The following is an 18,866-nucleotide window of genomic DNA, read 5'->3' as shown; positions in this document are numbered from 1 at the left end:
CACTCACTCACTCACGTGTCACGTCGGTTGGTTTGGACTTTTATTCGGAGGAGGAGATGATGTGCGAGCACAAACGTTTTCACGTCTGATTGCAACAACGCCGGCCCGTTGATCGATCTGTTACCTCCCCCCATAGACCATAAACCACACTGGCCCAGTACTCCACTAGTACGATGGAGCTCCCCGTCATGCATATCCGGCCATGTGCTAGCCACGAATGCCGTTGTGGTCATTAGAATCAGTTTTAATTAAGGTATACTCCAATTAAATAGGTTTTCTTAAAGTATACTCCTGTATAACCGCATTCTCTGTAAAACGAGCTGCAGATTTTAGCAACGAGTCAGCACTAAGTCAAAATCGATTTGTAAGTGGCAGCCCCCCGTGTTTAGATGTGAAAAAATTTTAGGTTTCGCTACCGTAACATTTTCGTTTGTTTGTGGTAAATGTTGTCCAATCATAGACTAACTAGGGTCAAAAGATTCGTCTCGCGATTTACAGTCAAACTGTGATTAGTTTTTGTTTTCGTCTATATTTAATACTTCATGTATGTGTTGCAAGATTCAATGTGACAGAATCTTGAAAACTTTTTAGATTTCGGAGTGAACTAAACAAGACGTTAGTGTAGGAGGGCGTTCGCAGTTGGCCTTCCCGTTGGTGTCTTGTGTCCCCTCGCCTCGCGTCACCGGATCGCGTGGACCGGTGGACGGCGTCGGCCAGCAGCGCCAAGCCAGCATGCTGCCCGGTGCCCGCTGCCGCTGACTTTGACGCTCTCGAATCCATCGGCGGACCGGACGTAGCGCGGTAGCTGACGTGCGCTCTGACGCGTTTCCGCGCTCGTCGGACGGCCGCTGGTGAGGTGGTGGAGAAAACGTCAAGAGGAGCAGCAGAGACTAGATAGAGCGGCAGAGCCGTGCCGTGCCTGCACGACCCGCGCCGTTTCTGGCGGTGTGGTCTGTGATGATGCTTCCAAAGTTTCCTCGGAATACGACGATGCATTCCAAAGGCAGACATATATAATATTGGCTGGCACGGCAAAGAAAAAGTTAGAGACTCAGCAAGCAGAGGAGATCACAGAGCAGCAGGCCTGTGCTTCCAAAAATGCAGAGTGGACACACACACGCTTTTAACTGACCTTGTTTACTTTCAAAAATTTTTGTAAAATAGAAATCGTTTGTATTTGACAAATATTATCCAATTATAGACTAATTAGGTTTAAAAGATTCGTCTCGTTAATTTCGACCAAACTGTGCAATTAGTTTTTATTTTCATCTATATTTAATACTCTATACATACGTCTAAAGATTTGATGTGACGTGAAATCTGAAAATTTTTTGCAAAATTTTTAGGAACTAAACAAGGCCTACAGTATTGAACGAGGATGCTCAAAATTAATGAATGGCTGGAAAGCCAAAGCCGTGTAGAGTAGTTAGACTCAAAAGATTCATCTCATAAATTACAGGTAAACTGTACAATTAGTTTTTATTTTTGTTTATATTTAATACTCCATACATACGACTAAAGATTCGATGTGACGAGAAATCTTGAAAATTTTTGGTAACTAAACAAGGCGTAGGAGTAGTAGTCGCCAAATGCTGGGTGTGGGATGCTGTTGGGCCTGCCAACCACTCCCGCTCCCGGTCAACCTCCCTCCCTCCCCCACTAGTAGTATTGCAATCGGCAAAGAGATTTTGTTCTCACCACCGTCACCGTTCATTCACGGATTCACCAACCACAGCCGAGCTACAGGTAGCCGATGACCAAGACCCTACCTTTGAACGTGCTTTTGCCTTTTGCGTTGACTATTTCATTTCATTCGCCGACCCAAAAGGACGCAGGGGTTTTTAATCGATGGTGCCTGGTAAAACCAAACAACGTTTTTCTTTTTTTACCTGTGGTGGGGGAAGTAGTACGCGTCACTAGGGGTAGGAATATTGCGTTTAGCCGCAATGTAGGTAGCAAAAGACTAGAATTGTCAATCCAACAAGTCTTGCAAGTAATCATCTCATCTCATCTCATCTCATCAAGAGATAAAAGTCCTGGTTGTTTGTCTCTGGCATCCGTGAACTTGTTCAAGTTAACTTAGCTTATAAGCTTATAACAAATCTTAGCCAAAAAAGAAAGCTTCACAACTCAAGTCTAAGAGATTGCTTTGTCATGTTTGAAATGTGGCAATTCTGTGGATTTAGGGTGGCGTACCTATCATTCCAAACAAGATCTAATTGCACAGATGGTATTAATCCCATAGATTGAAGTACGAGGTAAAGAAGACGTCGTTTGGTATAAGATAAGATTCCCCCCTACAATTTGTTTTCTAGTTGATGTTCTCCTCGTCTAAAATTGCTACGAAGAGACATTTTTACAAGAAGAGAACCAAACTCTATACCATTCAACTCTTTTTTTTTTAAAAAATAACAGAACTAAGATCCACCTTATGTTCTAGGGCACCTCCAATATCACAATGGAACCAAGGGAAAAGAGAGTGATTTACTGCGGCACAAGTTTGGTGGTTACCGTACAAGCATTGATTTTTTAGACCTTACATTGAATTTTAAAAATCAAAATCACTTTAGTTTACACTCACTAGCTATTATACCGCTTGATGCTGCCACAATGAACTAGTGTGCATAGCCCTTCTGATATTTTGTTACATATGGCAATCAAACCATATTTAGAATCCAACTTTAGATTATGACACCATGGTCCTCATGGTCCAATATGCATGGTTCCATTATAGTTAGCTACGGTTCGTTTTTTCCTGACACACTAGAGCTACACCAACCACTAAGATACCTCGACCTGTTGGCTATCATAACACTTTGGCTATGTTTGAATTCCCTTCTCTAAACTTCAGAGCACTTTATTAGCTCTCCTGTTTATGTCTAAGACTATAATGTAAGGTGGTTTAAACTTTAGAACTAACTTTAGACTATATGTTTGGAGACTTTTGTTCTAAAGTTTAGAGCAAGGATCCAAATAGGCCCTAACCCTTCCACCATCAGCTAGTGTGCATAGCCCTTGTAATATTTATATTTTGTTCCATTGTAATCAAACCATATCTGGAATCCGATTTTAGATTTCGACACCACAGTTTCCATGCTCTGTCAATTCATTTTTTCACCACACTATAGAACTGCTCTAAGCACCAAGATATCTCGAGTTTCTTCCAACACATACATGTATTTTTGGGGAAAGTTCATCTTGATCTTGTTCCCACTTTAGGTCAAGCAGTTTTATTCATATTTCATACTATTTTCGTCCTGTAATATAATACATTTTATCATTTACAATTTGTTCTCAAATATAATACATTTTAGAGGACAAAACCAATTTACATTAAATACTTTCTATTTATCAACCAATCACCATTAATCATGTTGTTGATAGCATCTGATTAGGAAATAAAATGAGGGTACATGTGTCTCATATATTCTCTCTTAGTTTGTCTTATAATTTCTTGAATGTACTTACATTACCGTACAAAGGGAATACATGATATATTCATATTTATAAATAGGAATTCAAAAAAAAATTGCTTTGAGATTAGGCTGCAGATCTACTTCGCAGAATATAAATGAGCTGCACATGCACCCGTGTAAAGTTTCTTTCAACGGATACACCCATGTCTCCCCAAAAGTTGGGGGTATTAATTCGATTAATTTAATAATTCCCAAATCAGAAAAAAAAAGAAATGAGAAGCGTGGTGGACCCCGGCAGCAACCACGAAGGCTCCACACGCCATGCCGCTCCCTTCCCAGCACGCGTCAGCCGGAAGCCGACCGTCCCACTGCAGCTGGGCCCCACCGACAAGCGCCCGTCGGCGTCAAACCAGAAGCCGATAAATAGCCGCGCCGGGCGGGGAGAGGTGGTGCTCCAGTCCTCACCGGCCTCGGCGTCGTCGCCTCGCACCACACCCACCGGCCACCCGTCCACCACCCACCTCTTCTTCTCCTTCTCTCCCCACCTCGCGAATCGGAGGCCAAGTACACTGCCCACCCAAGCCCCCAGGACCGGGAGCCAAGAGCAGAACTAGTAGTACGGGGGGGTGTTCTCTGCGACGGCGAGGACGCGAAGCGGACCGGATCGCGGCGCCATGTCGCTCGACGAGCTCGCCGACAAGGTACGCCGGCTGCTCCCGATCCGTCCGCTCTAGCTGCGCTGGGGCGACTCCTGGTGGCGGTTCGGGCGGCTGGGCGGCCGAATTCCGCCTAAATTGCTTCGACGGAGTGTTTGGTTTAGCTGGTTCTGATGAATGCGTGGTTTCTGTGTGCCAGGAGCCGTCGTCCTCCGAGGAAGTTCAGCTTGCGCCGTCGGATTCCAAGTTCCGGAGCATCGGCCCTGCGCCGATTCCGATCCCAGCTCCTCCGAGCATCAGATCATTGGTCGACTCGGTACGTGCAGACTTGTATAGATGGCTTAAGGAACATGTGCCCGCTTTGAGTTCGTCTCGTTCGTAGCTTTGTTCTTCGTCCTGCGATTGCGTAATAAGTAAGGGCGGCCAAGTAACTAGCTGGAGTGTCCTTGAGTTTTACGTCTTCTGTTTTTGTCGTACAAGTGTTTTAAGTAACTAGCTTATCTTACAAGCTCGGGAAGTTCCTGGACCAGAAATGCCAATGGGCTTGACCTCTTTTCCCCATTTTGTGGGGAAAAGCTTGGTTCCGGTGTGTTTAGTGTATTTGTTTAAAAACGTATTTAGTACAGGCATTTGCATATATAATATGTGAAACTTGAATTTGTGATTTGATTTCAGCTAGAAAGTCACACCGATTGCCAATCCGAGTCATGCACATGAAAATATGAGGCAAAATCACTTTGTTACCTTACCTGTAGAAAACCCAACATATTCCAAGTTTAACATTGCATCATTTTGCAGTTTGAGCCTATTTAAGCTCTGAGTTAAATAAACCAATCAGCATTTTATTGGGTATTGGTTATGGAGTTCAAAAGTTGGTGAGTCTAAATCTGAATTTATCAGAAAACTTCTCAATGTTTTATCTGTGAATCGAAACTAAGCTAAATATGTCATTGCAATCTTAAACAACTGGATACATTTATTTCTGGAGGCATTTGATATATTTACAATGAAAGGAGAGACTGTTTTTTTTAACAGTCGTCAGATGTCCCATTGTTTTATATTCACACTGACACACCTGCTTGTATTTTAGGTTTCTGATGAGAGAGTAAATGTAGATATCGTGGCCTCACATCAAAGTGAAAATGGATCCATCTCCACAGCTAGTTCTACTGGTTCACTAGAATCAGAGAAGGCAGCATATGAATTTCTTGCTCAAACTCCTGTCAGGTCAACTGATGCACACCTTGTTGAGTTTTCAGAAGCCATGAGAAGTAAGGATAGACATAGTTTCTACTTTGATTGAAGCCTAAAATGTACTACAAAAATACAAACATATGTAGAACCTTCCATTTACTACTAAAATAATAATAGTTATAAATTTATGTTAATTTGAAGCTGTTGCAAAAGCCTTACGACGAGTGGCTGAAGGGAAGGCTGCTGCTCAAGCAGAGGCAGCAGAGTGGAAACGTAAGTATGAATTAGAGACAGCGCACAAGCAGCAGAGTAAAATCAAAGGTGAGATTTGTGCATTTGCTATTGATCATTTTACTTTTAGTGAAACAATCTCATAACTTGAGCAATCCATTAACTATTGCTTCAAGTTGCTATCTATGTTTTCCATTTGATGGTGTGGCTTTGTTTGTGACTTGAGGGTGTGGGGGTTATCATAGCATTATTGGATGGACCCCAAAATTAGACACACATATTACACTGTGGAATACTATATTATTGTGCTCTGCATATATACTATTTGTTTCTCTTCAGCAACTGGAATTCTATCTTGTGCAGGCTACAACAGTTGTATCAGTAACGACTTGGACAAACTGGCCAGCCAACTAACCCTGGAGACACCTGCACCCGATCAATTAGGATGTTGCGGTAAGCATGGTATATGTGCACATGAGGTTCTCCAGGACGAAGTTCCTGGACCTATCCCAAGATCTAATCACAAGGTGGTGGGGAGAAAGGCATCATTTAAACTTTCATGGGGATGTAATGGGGATAAAAATGGTCAGCATAAGCATGATTTTGTGTCCTTTGAAAAAGGTGATATAACAACCGCAGAAAGGAGCAATAAGCAGGTTGGTCCATTTGTCCTGTTCAATTCATTTTTGAATGGCAGATAGTTCTAGAGTTTTTTTTACCAAACAATTATCACACTTTTGCTCCTCTCTCTTCCAATGATGACAAATACTTCGCTTTCAGATCTTACTGAAATGGGAATCGCCACCACAAACAGTGCTTTTCATAACCAAACCGAATTCCAACTCTGTGCGTGTTCTTTGTGCTGAAATGGTCAGGTGTGTTCTCTTCCCTGCTTTGCACCACCACTACTTATCCATTAATATACTTAGTAATTTTTCCATAATTCTGTTTCAAATGCTGTCAACTGTACCATATGAAAATCAAATTGTCTTAAATGACATAATTCAATATTTTTAGAAATCAGCACCCTTGATATGTTTTTGTACCTGATGAATCACAACTTACATGGGTTATATGCTACTGCACAGGTAGCCTGCATATTGTGCTTACACCACTGAAAGGTTTTGAATTATTTTTCCGCAGATGGCTTAGGGAGAGTAAAAACATAAACATCTTTGTTGAGCCACGTGTTAGAAAGGAACTTCTAACAGAGGATTCCTACTACAACTTCGTCCAAACATGGGATAATGGTAAGAGGTTTAACTTATGTGATGCACATCTTCCATGTGCTTTAGATTAGCAGTTCAGAACATAGATTACTCAAGAAGATACTTTTCCTTTTGTGATGGGAATTGAATAAATTGATTAATAAGGTATGGTAATTTGGAGAGTGTTTAAGGATAGTTTATACATGCTTTTGCAAGACTCTAGTGGTGCTCAGGTGATATGAAGTTTCTGCCTCATCTTGCTATTTATATGTTGATATTCTGTTATCCTATTTGCCCATGTAATTTGCAATGCATATTACTATCGTGGAATGTTTATGGATGCTGACGTTCTCAAATCCAACCTTACTGGTCAGATCACAATGCTAATATTTTAGTCAAAAACATTCTTTGGCCTAAACTGTGCACAGTGAAAAAAAAAACCAGATTGGAAGGGAGAGATCTTCCCCTCCAATATATTATGAAATATGGAGGAGATGAACCTGGGTTGGCTACTGAGCACAGTATTAAGCTGTGTTTGTATCACTATGAATGATGCAGGACATGTTTGAGTCGTGTATGTTGCATGTGCAGTAGCAGCTGTCTTACAGAGTAGCACTATATTAAGATTACTTAGTACATTTAGCATAAAAACATACTTTTCCACTGTAGTATTTTATTCATCAACATTCTTCATCTTCTACTTTCTTATTGTCATCTTATAGATATATCTAGATTGTTCCTACGATTATTCTATTGACATAGCACTTCCTGTGTTCTGCCTAACTAATTAGAAAATTCTTATAGATGAGGAGATAAAGATGCTGCACACGAAGGTTGATCTAATTGTAACTTTGGGTGGTGATGGAACTGTTCTGTGGGTACGCATCTATTTTCTTTTATATTTCAATTGTGATGCATGCTTGCAAAATGTTATCTGGACCCTGAAGCTTCTTTTCTTTTAATCCATTTTGATATAGTGATACCTTCAGTTATATGGCTGTTGTTCTAGATTAGCAAGAAAATAACTAGATTTATACTACGTTATCTGTAATTTTTTTTTTGATTGATATATAAATAATTACCTCTTTTGTGCTTCCATCATTCAGCAGTACTTGGACCCTGGCATCATATTAGTTTGCTTGGCTAATTCCTTTTGGTCCATGCTTTCAGTTGGCTATGGGAGTAGTGTGTCCAATTACAATTCATGCGCTTATTAGGTTTCAGAAACTTGAGCTTGTAGGTGATGCAAGCAGGAAGCATAGTTTCTGAGGTTCCTATTTGTTCCGTGGTCATGTCAGTGTGGAGCTTCATCCTACATACTTTTAATATTCAGAAACAAATTGTTATTCATGTGATGAGTTTTTGAATATGCGGAGCCTTAGAAGGATCACATGGACCTAGCAGTCAGTTGACTGGCTTTGCCTCAACTAGCTAAACTTTGATCTGATCAGAACATTTGGATGAATCAACTATTTCACAGAAATTGTCATTTTTGATCAATGCATATATAGTTTAGGTGGTAACATAACATCTGAAATATTCCTCAAAAAACATAACATCTGAAATGGAAGGCCTGTAGATCCCTCCAGGAATTTTCATGACAGTTACTGTGCTGTCCGGGGCTCCGAGCCAAATTTATGGTAGCCTTGCAGTCTCTTGCTTTCTATGGAAGATGGCTGTTCTTATTCAGGCGCTGACTTTTCAATGACAAAGCAAAGATTACTAATACAATTCACTGTGTGAACCACCTCAGTAGTTTACCTGTTACATGTTTTATGTTAGTATTTTGCATGTTGCGTGCCTGCCAACTGCTAGACATTTGCTTATTCTGATAATACTCTCATTTTCTTATTTGGATTTCTATTTTCACTTAGTTTTATTTTACCCAACTGCTCTCCAACTGAAACTAGAAATTGGCTGGATCCCTCTAAACAGGCTGCGTCGTTGTTCAAAGGACCAGTTCCTCCAGTTGTTGCATTCGCCCTTGGATCACTGGGCTTCATGACGCCTTTCCGTATCCTTCACCATCAGTGCTGACATGCTCTATTCAATAATACAAGTAGCCTAGAACAGCTGGATTTTACTGGATCTCAGAAGCATGTGAAGCTTTCTTGTATCCTATTGATACTCCTGTTCGTTATCTATTATGTTGTCCTTAACATGTCTTTTCAGCAAGCGAGCAATACCGTGAGTTGTTGGACAATGTGCTGAATGGGCCATTTAGCATCACGCTGAGAAATCGTATACAGTGTCATGTAATACGTGATGCGGCAAAGGATGAAATCATGACTGAGGAGCCATTCTTAGTGTTAAATGAAGTTACAATTGACCGAGGAATATCGTCTTACCTTACCAACCTGGAAGTCTACTGTGACAGTTCTTTTGTTACTTGTGTACAAGGAGATGGACTAATCATATCAACCACATCTGGAAGTACAGCATATTCATTAGCAGCCGGAGGATCCATGGTTCATCCTCAGGTATGCCCCCAATTGTTTTATATGGCATTAATTGACCAATTTTCAGTCTTCATGTTTGGGTTGTTACACAAATCTTCTTCCAGTGGGAGCTCAGCATTACTTGTCTATCCTGCCATTTTGCCATGGTTTCCTAATGTCTAGCCTGGGCTTACAGGTCCCAGGGATCCTTTTCACCCCAATCTGTCCGCACTCCTTGTCATTCAGACCTTTGATTCTGCCTGAATACGTGACTCTGCGCGTTCAAGTGCCATACAACAGCAGGGGGGCTGCCTGGGCATCCTTTGACGGCAAAGATCGACAGCAGCTATCGCCCGGTGACGCCCTGATCTGCAGCATTTCTCCTTGGCCTGTGCCCACAGCCTGCCTGGTGGACTCGACCACCGATTTCTTCCGCAGCATCCATGAGGGCCTCCACTGGAACTTGAGGAAATCCCAGTCATTTGACGGCCCGCGTGATTGATGCAACAGATTTTTTTCAGTTATATATCAGTCCAGTGCCAGAATTCAAGCTGGGAATCCTCAAAGTGCAGCTAACATCAAGAGGAATAATTGTATCTACTCGAGGGTGCTCACCTTTACCGTTCATGTGTGTTATATATATACAAAGTTGCGTGCGTTTAGATATGAGGTATAGTGCAGAGTCCAAATATATAGCCATGGCCATGCATGTGTGTGTACAGGTTTCTGTGCTTCAGTGCTTGATTATAGCACACGTGGGAGAAGATATGTACACTGATTCTGGATAAAGTATGGGGAGAGATAGATAGATAGATAGATATGGATGGCAAAGACTGAACATGTTGAATAATGCACCACCAATGTATGCATGTATACATGTGATGCTCCCCAGATCTGAATGAAATAATCCGCGAGCCATACGCGATGAGATGGCAGCTTCTGTTACAGCTTGCAGTCATGCGATCTGCGCACTTGTGACGATTGATGGGAAGCCTCCATCCCTTTTTCAGCTTCTATGCTGATAACTGAACTGATGAATGTTGAATGGAGTCATGGAGTGGGCATGCTTACTCCTGTGACGGCCAGATGGGTGGTGCAAGTGGCCTGCCTGCTGCCCACTTGCACGGTTGGACCTGCGAGCGAGGGCGATCGGTCACGCGTTTTGAATCCGTGATCAGGATTAACAAAAGCTGAGTAGCTTTCGACGTGATTCTGCGGCTGCTTTTGCGTGAATTAAAGCTCCGTGAGTAGAAATTAAAAACGGCCGGCGCATGATTCTTTCCACAGCTGCAGAGTGTATGTACTCCAGCAGCGAGCTTGCGCGTCGTCGCCTCAATCGCCGTGCGGTGTCGTGTTCCGGCGAGCTGGATTCCTCCGGCGACCCCACCGCCCAGCGTCACAGTGGCCCTGGCCATGGCCAACCCGAGGACCGGAGAACGTGAAGTCCTTTGTTGCTTTCCTTGTGTCCAAACCTACCCGCCCGCGCTCGCGAGTCACGGGCAATCCCATCCAATCCAGCGACGCGCGCGGCCTGCATTTTCTGTTCCTCCCCTCCCTGCGGCTCCCATGGATGGATGCCTCCACCATGCACACCCCCAAAACACAGCTCGGCGCCGGTACCACTACTACACTACCCTCTTCTCTTCCGCGCCACTAGATCTCATCTACTGCCAGCCACCGTCATCGCCACCGCCACCATATCTATCCCGTCCCGGAAACATTTTGCACGCGGCAGCCAGGCACCTGCAGCAGAAATGGCCACTGCTACTGCCACCTCCCCTGCTCTCCTCCTCCTCCTCCTGCTGCTGCTCATTGGCGGCGCGCCACCAGCGACGAAGGCCGACATGCCGATGGCGGTGAACGAGGAGGTGCTGGGGCTAGTGGTGTTCAAGTCGGCGCTGTCCGACCCGACCGGCGCGCTGGCCACGTGGACGGAGTCGGACGCCACCCCCTGCGGCTGGGCGCGCGTGGAGTGCGACCCGGCCACCTCCCGCGTGCTCCGCCTCGCGCTCGACGGGCTCGCGCTGTCCGGCAGCATGCCGCGGGGCCTCGACCGCCTGCCGGCGCTCCAGGACCTCTCCCTCGCCCGCAACAACCTCTCCGGCCCGCTCCCGCCGGGCCTCTCCCTCCTCGGCTCCCTCCGCTCGCTCGACCTCTCCTACAACGCCTTCTCCGGCCCGCTCCCCGACGACGTCGCGCGCCTCGCCTCCCTCCGCTACCTCGACCTCACCGGCAACGCCTTCTCCGGCCCGCTCCCGCCCGCCTTCCCGCGCACGCTCCGCTTCCTGGTCCTGTCCGGCAACCAGTTCTCCGGCCCCGTGCCGGAGGGGCTGGCGGCCAAGAGCCCGCTCCTGCTCCACCTCAACGTGTCCGGCAACCAGCTCTCCGGCTCGCCTGACTTCGCGGGCGCGCTCTGGCCGCTCGAGCGCCTGCGCACGCTCGACCTGTCACGGAACCAGTTCTCCGGCCCAGTCACCGACGGCATTGCCAGGCTCCACAACCTCAAGACCCTCAGCCTCAGCGGCAACCGCTTCTCCGGCGCCGTCCCGGCCGACATCGGCCTGTGCCCGCACCTCAGCACCATTGACCTCAGCTCCAACGCGTTCGACGGCCACCTCCCTGACTCCATCGGCCAGCTCGGCTCGCTCGTCTACCTCTCCGCGTCCGGCAACCGTCTCTCCGGCGACGTCCCCGCATGGCTCGGCAAGCTGGCCGCGGTGCAGCACCTCGACTTATCCGACAACGCGTTCACCGGAAGCCTGCCGGACTCGCTCGGCGACCTCAAGGCGCTCAAGTACCTGAGCCTGTCTAGGAACCAGCTCTCCGGCGCCGTCCCGGCCTCCATGTCCGGGTGCACCAAGCTCGCCGAGCTGCACCTGAGGGGCAACAGCCTCAGCGGCAGCATCCCGGACGCTCTGTTCGACGTCGGGCTCGAGACGCTCGACGTGTCGTCGAACGCGCTCTCGGGCGTCCTGCCGTCCGGCTCCACTAGGCTGGCGGAGACGCTGCAGTGGCTCGACCTCTCCGGCAACATGCTCACCGGCGGCATCCCCACCGAGATGTCGCTCTTCTTCAAGCTCCGGTACCTCAACCTGTCCCGCAACGACCTCCGAACGCCGCTGCCGCCGGAGCTCGGCCTACTCCGCAACCTGACGGTACTCGACCTGCGTAGCACCGGGCTGTACGGCGCCATGCCCGCTGACCTCTGCGAGTCCGGTAGCCTCGCCGTGCTCCAGCTCGACGGCAACTCCCTCTCCGGCCCCATCCCCGACAGCATCGGAAACTGTTCTTCCCTGTACCTCCTGTAAGTGTTGCGTTGCATGTGTGAATGTGTCACGATCACGACACTCTCTCACGTCACGTCCGTCGTCTGAGTTCTGACGACCAACGGTTTGGTTTATGCATGCAAACTGCAGGAGCTTGGGGCACAACGGCTTGACGGGGCCGATCCCGGCGGGCATCTCGGAGCTGAAGAAGCTGGAGATCCTGCGGCTGGAGTACAACAACCTGAGCGGCGAGATCCCGGCGCAGCTGGGCGGGCTGGAGAACCTGCTGGCCGTGAACATCTCGCACAACCGCCTGGTGGGGCGGCTGCCGGCGTCGGGCGTGTTCCAGAGCCTGGACGCGAGCGCGCTGGAGGGCAACCTGGGCATCTGCAGCCCGCTGGTGGCGGAGCCGTGCAGGATGAACGTGCCCAAGCCGCTGGTGCTGGACCCCAACGAGTACACGCACGGCGGGGCCGGCGGCGGCGACAACAACAACCTGGAGACGAACGGCGGCGGCGGCGGGGTGGGAGCGCCGAGGAAGCGGCGGTTCCTGAGCGTGTCCGCCATGGTGGCCATCTGCGCGGCGGTCGCGATCGTCCTGGGGGTCATCGTGATCACGCTGCTCAACGTGTCGGCCCGGCGGAGGGCCGAGGCGGCGGGCGGTGGCCACGGCCACGGCCAGAAGAAGGAGGTGGACGAGAGCATCGTCACCGCCAGCACGACGACCAAGTCGTCGTCGTCACCGCCCGGGGGGAAGGGAAAGGGCAAGGACAAGCTCGCGGCCGGCAAGATGGTGACGTTCGGTCCCGGGAGCAGCCTCCGGTCAGAGGACCTGGTGGCCGGCGCCGACGCGCTGCTGAGCAAGGCGACGGAGATCGGGCGCGGCGCGTTCGGCACGGTGTACCGCGCGCCCGTGGGCGACGGGCGGGTGGTGGCGGTGAAGAAGCTTGTGGCGGCGAACATGGTGCGGTCGCGCGAGGAGTTCGAGCGTGAGGTGCGCGTGCTCGGGAAGGCGCGGCACCCGAACCTGCTGCCGCTCAAGGGCTACTACTGGACGCCTCAGCTTCAGCTGCTGATCACTGACTACGCGGCGCACGGCAGCCTGGAGGCGCGGCTCCACCTCAACGGCGGCGAGGAGTTGTTGCCGCCGATGACGTGGGAGGAGCGGTTCCGCGTGGTGTCCGGGACGGCCCGGGCGCTGGCCCACCTGCACCAGGCGTTCCGGCCGCCGCTGGTCCACTACAACGTGAAGCCTAGCAACATCTTCCTGCTGGACGCGGAGTGCAACCCGGCGGTGGGCGACTTCGGGCTGGCGCGGCTGCTGCCGGTGCCGGGGAAGCTGGCGGACGGCGGGTGCGGCCGGTTCCATGCGGCGGGCGGCGGCGGCGGGATGGGGTACGTGGCGCCGGAGCTGGCGTGCCAGAGCCTGCGCGTGAACGAGAAGTGCGACATCTACGGGCTGGGCGTGCTGATCCTGGAGCTGGTGACGGGGCGTCGCGCCGTGGAGTACGGCGACGACGACGTGGTGGTGCTCATGGACCAGGTGCGCGTCCTGCTGGAGCACGGCAACGCGCTGGAGTGCGTGGACCCGGGCATGGGCATGGGCGGCGGGCACGTCCCGGAGGAGGAGGTGCTGCCGGTGCTGAAGCTGGCCATGGTGTGCACGTCGCAGATCCCGTCCAACCGACCCTCCATGGCGGAGGTGGTCCAGATCCTGCAGGTCATCAAGGCGCCCGTGGGTGGCGCTGGCGCTGGCGGCGGCAGAATGGAAGCCTTCTGATCCATGCATCCATCCTCACTGTCAGTCACGAGTGCCACGACCAACCAACCAACCAACGTCCGGCCGGCCGGCCGTGTCCGTTGCCATGCAAGCAACGGCATCTATTCTCACCCTGGATGGCCTGCTGATGCTGCTGTGTGCTGGTTCGGTCGGCGGCATCCTGCAAGTACTATGTGCCTTCATGCTAGTGTAGCATAGCAACACACACAGTAGGGCAGGGCAGGTTCTAGCTCCATCTCCTTTTCCATGCATCTTCATTCAGCTCTACAACTGTACTGTGTACTACTACGTGCCAATTTGGCAATTTTCTCCAGCTCTGCTTCTCCTCACCTAGGCTTTTGGATGGATGTCAACTCAAACCGCCGCCTTCTAGCTCTCCACTGTACTGTTGTACTGTGCCAGTGTGCCACTGCAAGTGAACTGTAAAACAGTAGTACGGGTGTAGTCGGAGTATATATCATGTGCTGTCCCGTTTCCACTCACTCATGTCATGGCCGTTCTTACAGGTTGACACACGTACGTCTCGCCGCCGGCCGGCCAGTGGGTGAGTTGTAGTTACGTTGCAGGATCGAGTAGCAGGCAAAGCAGTAGCAGCCAGCGTTGCTACTGTGTTCCTTCCTTGTTGTCTTGCTGAGTCGTCGTCTTGTTACCATGCTCTCATGGAGTAACAATAATTAAGCTTAGCTCCATGAGGCATGTGAGTGCACAGCGAAAGTGTCCGGGCCCGGGGTCCACCAGCCTACACCACGGCAAAGCATCAGGGTATCATATACTATGCAGGATCTTGGATGCATTGTTATGCAGGTTTGGCGCCATTATATTGCTTGGACGGCGGCTGGACCATATATATTCTCATCAGATCAGATTGTCGACATCTGTTCCGTTCCATCAGGGTATCATATATGTATTCAGGCTCTGTAAGTTAATAAGTACTATAATAAGTCCATTTGGCTGGAAATCAACCCTCTTTTACCTATAAGCAACCAATGGAGGAACTATATTATCAATGCTGTAGACTGTAGTAGTGCAGTGGAGGAAAATAGATGTGGACAATGCAACACACCAGGGGTCGTCTGATACGGAATACATGCTGCTGGATACATACAGCAGCTCTTTTTATCTTGTGTCATTGAACTGAATGTACAGTTTTAGCTTCCATACTTCTAAGATAAGATGCGTTCTGCGAGCAAAAGAATCATCAGAACGTCCAAACTGGAGGGGCATGTTTTGCCACAGCTGTGCTTGCGGATTCTACCTGCTTGTCTTGGTGTTCGCTGTTCCCATCTTCAGTTTGTATCCAGAGAGTTAAGTTACCTACCTACCTTTACCTGATCCTTGCATTTTTTACGGAGTCCGGAAGTGTTTGTTTGGCAGCGAGACACGTTTCACATCCTTAGTAGAATTTAAATCCGATTTCTTCTGATTCTAGTTTCAGGGATCCAACAAACTAGCCAAATGGTTTCACGAAATAATTTTGATTCGTCATAGAAACGTTTCTGAAGAGAATCTAAATCGTAAACATTTCTAAGAGTCTGAAACGCTACCAAATACGTTCGGATTTCACTCATCTCATGCAGGTTAACTCCTCAAGGGAGGCAAGCCAGCAAGTTTAGGCGCGCATGCAGCGTTGGACCCTGCTGCGCATGCTCCCTAGTGGGCGCCATGCATATTCAGAATCGGACCACTGTCTCTATACTATTTGGTCCGATCCCTCTTTCACCTTTCTTGACCTGTCAGCTTAATCTACCTTTTTTTTTGACATGCCACTGTTTCGTTGCACTGTGGACCCGTGGTATCATATGATTGACCCCGTGCCTATTAGTGCGTGCAATTAGCTGCGGATAGTTGCCATGCTCAGCAGTCAGCAGCACGCCATTTTGCATTGCGATCTACAGGTTATTCCAGGGCACGTGCAACACTATCCACAGGCCACAGACCCTGACCAGCATGATTGCACCTACACTGCTTCGTGTACGGTATTTGGCACCAATTTTTTTACTAGTATCTCCATTCCAAATTATAAAACAATTTCACTTTTTCTAAATATATAACTTTTAATATACACTTAGATAATGTAAATAATGTAATAGTTATTGACTTTTTCTTATATACATTGTTGTTCAAAACATAGTGTATATTTAAGTATATAACTAAAGTTATGTATCTAGAAAAGACAAGACGCCTTATAATTTGGAATGTAGGGCGTCATGGTTATTGATGGTTATAATTTGTATTTAATTAAGGTCTGGTAAAATTTTGTCCTAATAACAGCAAGTTTTTAATTATTGTTTTGAACAAAGGGCCTGTAATGGAGATGCTGATGATTTCAGGCTTTTAATATCATGTCATGCAAGGTTGCTAGTGTGCCCGAAGGTTAAACAAATGCAGGAAAACATGTCATTCCTCCATTACTTTTATCCCAACCATTTAGAGCTTTAGTTTTGAGAACAAGTGCTGAAATCTGTCCCTACAATCTGGACCACATATATAATGTTATTCATTCCCTTCAGATAGTTTGAAACTGGAAGCAAGATGCTGGAGCTTTGGGGGGTGACGACGGTGAGCTGTTAAAACAAGTATTAACACAGCTGAGTGCCTGAGTCTTGAGTACGTACTACAAGAGAAAAAAAAATGTTGGTTCGCGTCGCAACAAGGCAGAGACCGACAGCAGAAACGGCAGAGGCTCTGGTCAGGTAGGCACATATCAGGCCGGCATTAGTTCTTGTCTTCTCTCGGTACCAGAAGTGTCACATTGTCACTAATAACTGTACAGTGCCGTGCCATGAACTGACTGCCTGTAATTTTATACTCCTAGCTATATGTTCGTCTCGGAACACGGGGTCACAGAATGATAGAATTTGCGACTGGGAATGCAGACAGCAGGGTAACGCCATACCAACCAGAGTGCTGGTAGCTGTGGCGAACGGGAAAGCTTTGTCTGTTTTCTTCTTGTTGCACACGTCCATATGCTGCCGTGCCGACGCTCTAGTATTATTTTTTTGTCACCCTTCCTCGCCTTTGCTCCGTGCCACTGTAAATATATAGTACTCGTCCTAGTAGTGCGATAAGCAGTTTTGAATATCTATTTGATTTGAATTTTGAACTTGAGAATACCTATGGTCCACAGTGTTGTTGTTACTTGTGTTCTTCGCACGTACTACCATGGCATTATGGATTGGAGTATCAATGCTAGTAAAATGGACAAATTATCTTTTGTTTCATTGTCATCTCAGACTATCTCCAACAATCGTCACCCAAAATACAAGACTCATTTGTTCTTTGTGTAGTGCTACAGGTAAAAAGTTCCATACATATTTTTAGTCTTCTCTAACAACAAAACCTAAAATACAACACTCTCTGCAGAAGATACCTAAATTTGGGTTATGCCTCTCCTGATACCCAAAATGGATCTTTATTGGTACTCTGTTGGAGGCTATAGGTATTGTGTTGGAGACCCATTTTAGGTTTGGGTTCCCAAATAAGTCTGCTGTTGAAGACAGCCTCACTGAGTTTGTTTTTGGAGCGAGGGTGGTTCAAATATCACATTGGGTAGTACACCTACATGCACTCCGTAAATTATTATGATTTTTCAAAGATATAACCCAAAAAATATAAAAGAAAAAGAGAAAACCCACCTAGAGAATATATCAAGGGAGGTCCTATGTCTGGTTTGAAAAGATAGGTGATGAGCAATGTTCGGTTTTCTAGTTCAAGAGTAAAAGGCTGACTGTTGAGATAGTTGATGAAGACAAAACAGACTTTTTTTCTAAAGAAAACCACCGCCAATCTGCTTGGCCCAAGTATGCGCTAGTCTACTCTAGAAGCCCAGCTGAGTGAGGTCTACGGCTCGGCCCAGGAGACGCACGGCCCACACAGCCCACCAAACAGGCACCCACCAGGCCACCACCCTCACCAACCTTTGTCGTCTCCCTTCAAAAAGAAAAACAACAACAAAAAAAAACAACCTTTGACGTCGGCAGAGTGTGGAGCAGGCGACGGAGTCCGCAATGGCCGCCCACCAACCAACCCGAGGCTGCAGGGAGATATACCCAGAATCAGAATCCACGGGCCCGCGAGATAGCCAGAATCAGAACTAGCGATATAAATGGATCGAATCCGTATAGAATCAGATTCACATATCATTTCTATCTGAATTTAATTCAAATTATATGAATAATGATATTCAAATATGAATGTAAAATCGTATCTCAGATTCAAATTTCTTTTCGGATATTTATTCAACTCAAAGTGGATATTATCAAATTCAGCATACACAAATAGAATTTCACTACTAAGTTCATCAATAAACTAAGTGAAATAAAATCAAAGTACACCTCTAATAATATTCAGTATCGTAGTGAGCTAAATTACAATGGATAGTATTTAATAAAACGATAGATCAAGTGAAGAAATTCAAACTAGAATAGTGGAACAAGTAGCCATTTTGTTTTATCAAATGTTCTTGTAATTACATGATTATTATAATATTAAAATATGTGGGTATATAACATACACAAGGATAGCTTAGAAGAAATAATACTGTTACCAATAAACAGCTTAGAATAGATAGCTAGTATCAACTAATCAATCATTTTTGTATAATTTTTATCATGAAATTATAATTTATGTAAATTATAATGAATAATTTATACCAATAATAAATAAATTAATTATTAA

At 47.1% G+C, this 18,866-nt stretch overlaps 2 protein-coding genes across 2 annotated transcripts; both read left to right on the top strand.

Moving 5' to 3' along the window:
- On the top strand, nt 3,848-10,088 carry LOC8074091 (probable NAD kinase 1). Its single transcript, XM_002459087.2, has 11 exons — nt 3,848-4,117; nt 4,272-4,388; nt 5,163-5,343; nt 5,468-5,587; nt 5,861-6,153; nt 6,278-6,372; nt 6,641-6,747; nt 7,510-7,583; nt 8,641-8,719; nt 8,878-9,185; nt 9,340-10,088. Exons 1-11 carry the CDS (start codon nt 4,091-4,093, stop codon nt 9,643-9,645), a joined length of 1,707 nt encoding a protein of 568 aa, XP_002459132.2. The 5' UTR covers nt 3,848-4,090; the 3' UTR covers nt 9,646-10,088.
- Nucleotides 10,230-14,667, top strand: LOC8074090 (probably inactive leucine-rich repeat receptor-like protein kinase At3g28040). Its single transcript, XM_002459086.2, has 2 exons — nt 10,230-12,447; nt 12,560-14,667. The coding sequence occupies exons 1-2, from the start codon at nt 10,718-10,720 to the stop codon at nt 14,187-14,189; spliced, it is 3,360 nt and encodes a 1,119-aa protein (XP_002459131.2). The 5' UTR covers nt 10,230-10,717; the 3' UTR covers nt 14,190-14,667.

This window comes from Sorghum bicolor, chromosome 3, assembly GCF_000003195.3.
Source record: "Sorghum bicolor cultivar BTx623 chromosome 3, Sorghum_bicolor_NCBIv3, whole genome shotgun sequence".
In the NCBI taxonomy this organism is placed as follows: Eukaryota; Viridiplantae; Streptophyta; class Magnoliopsida; order Poales; family Poaceae; genus Sorghum; species Sorghum bicolor.
Note: the sequence above shows the minus strand (reverse complement) of the source record. Positions and strands in the feature narration are given on the sequence as shown.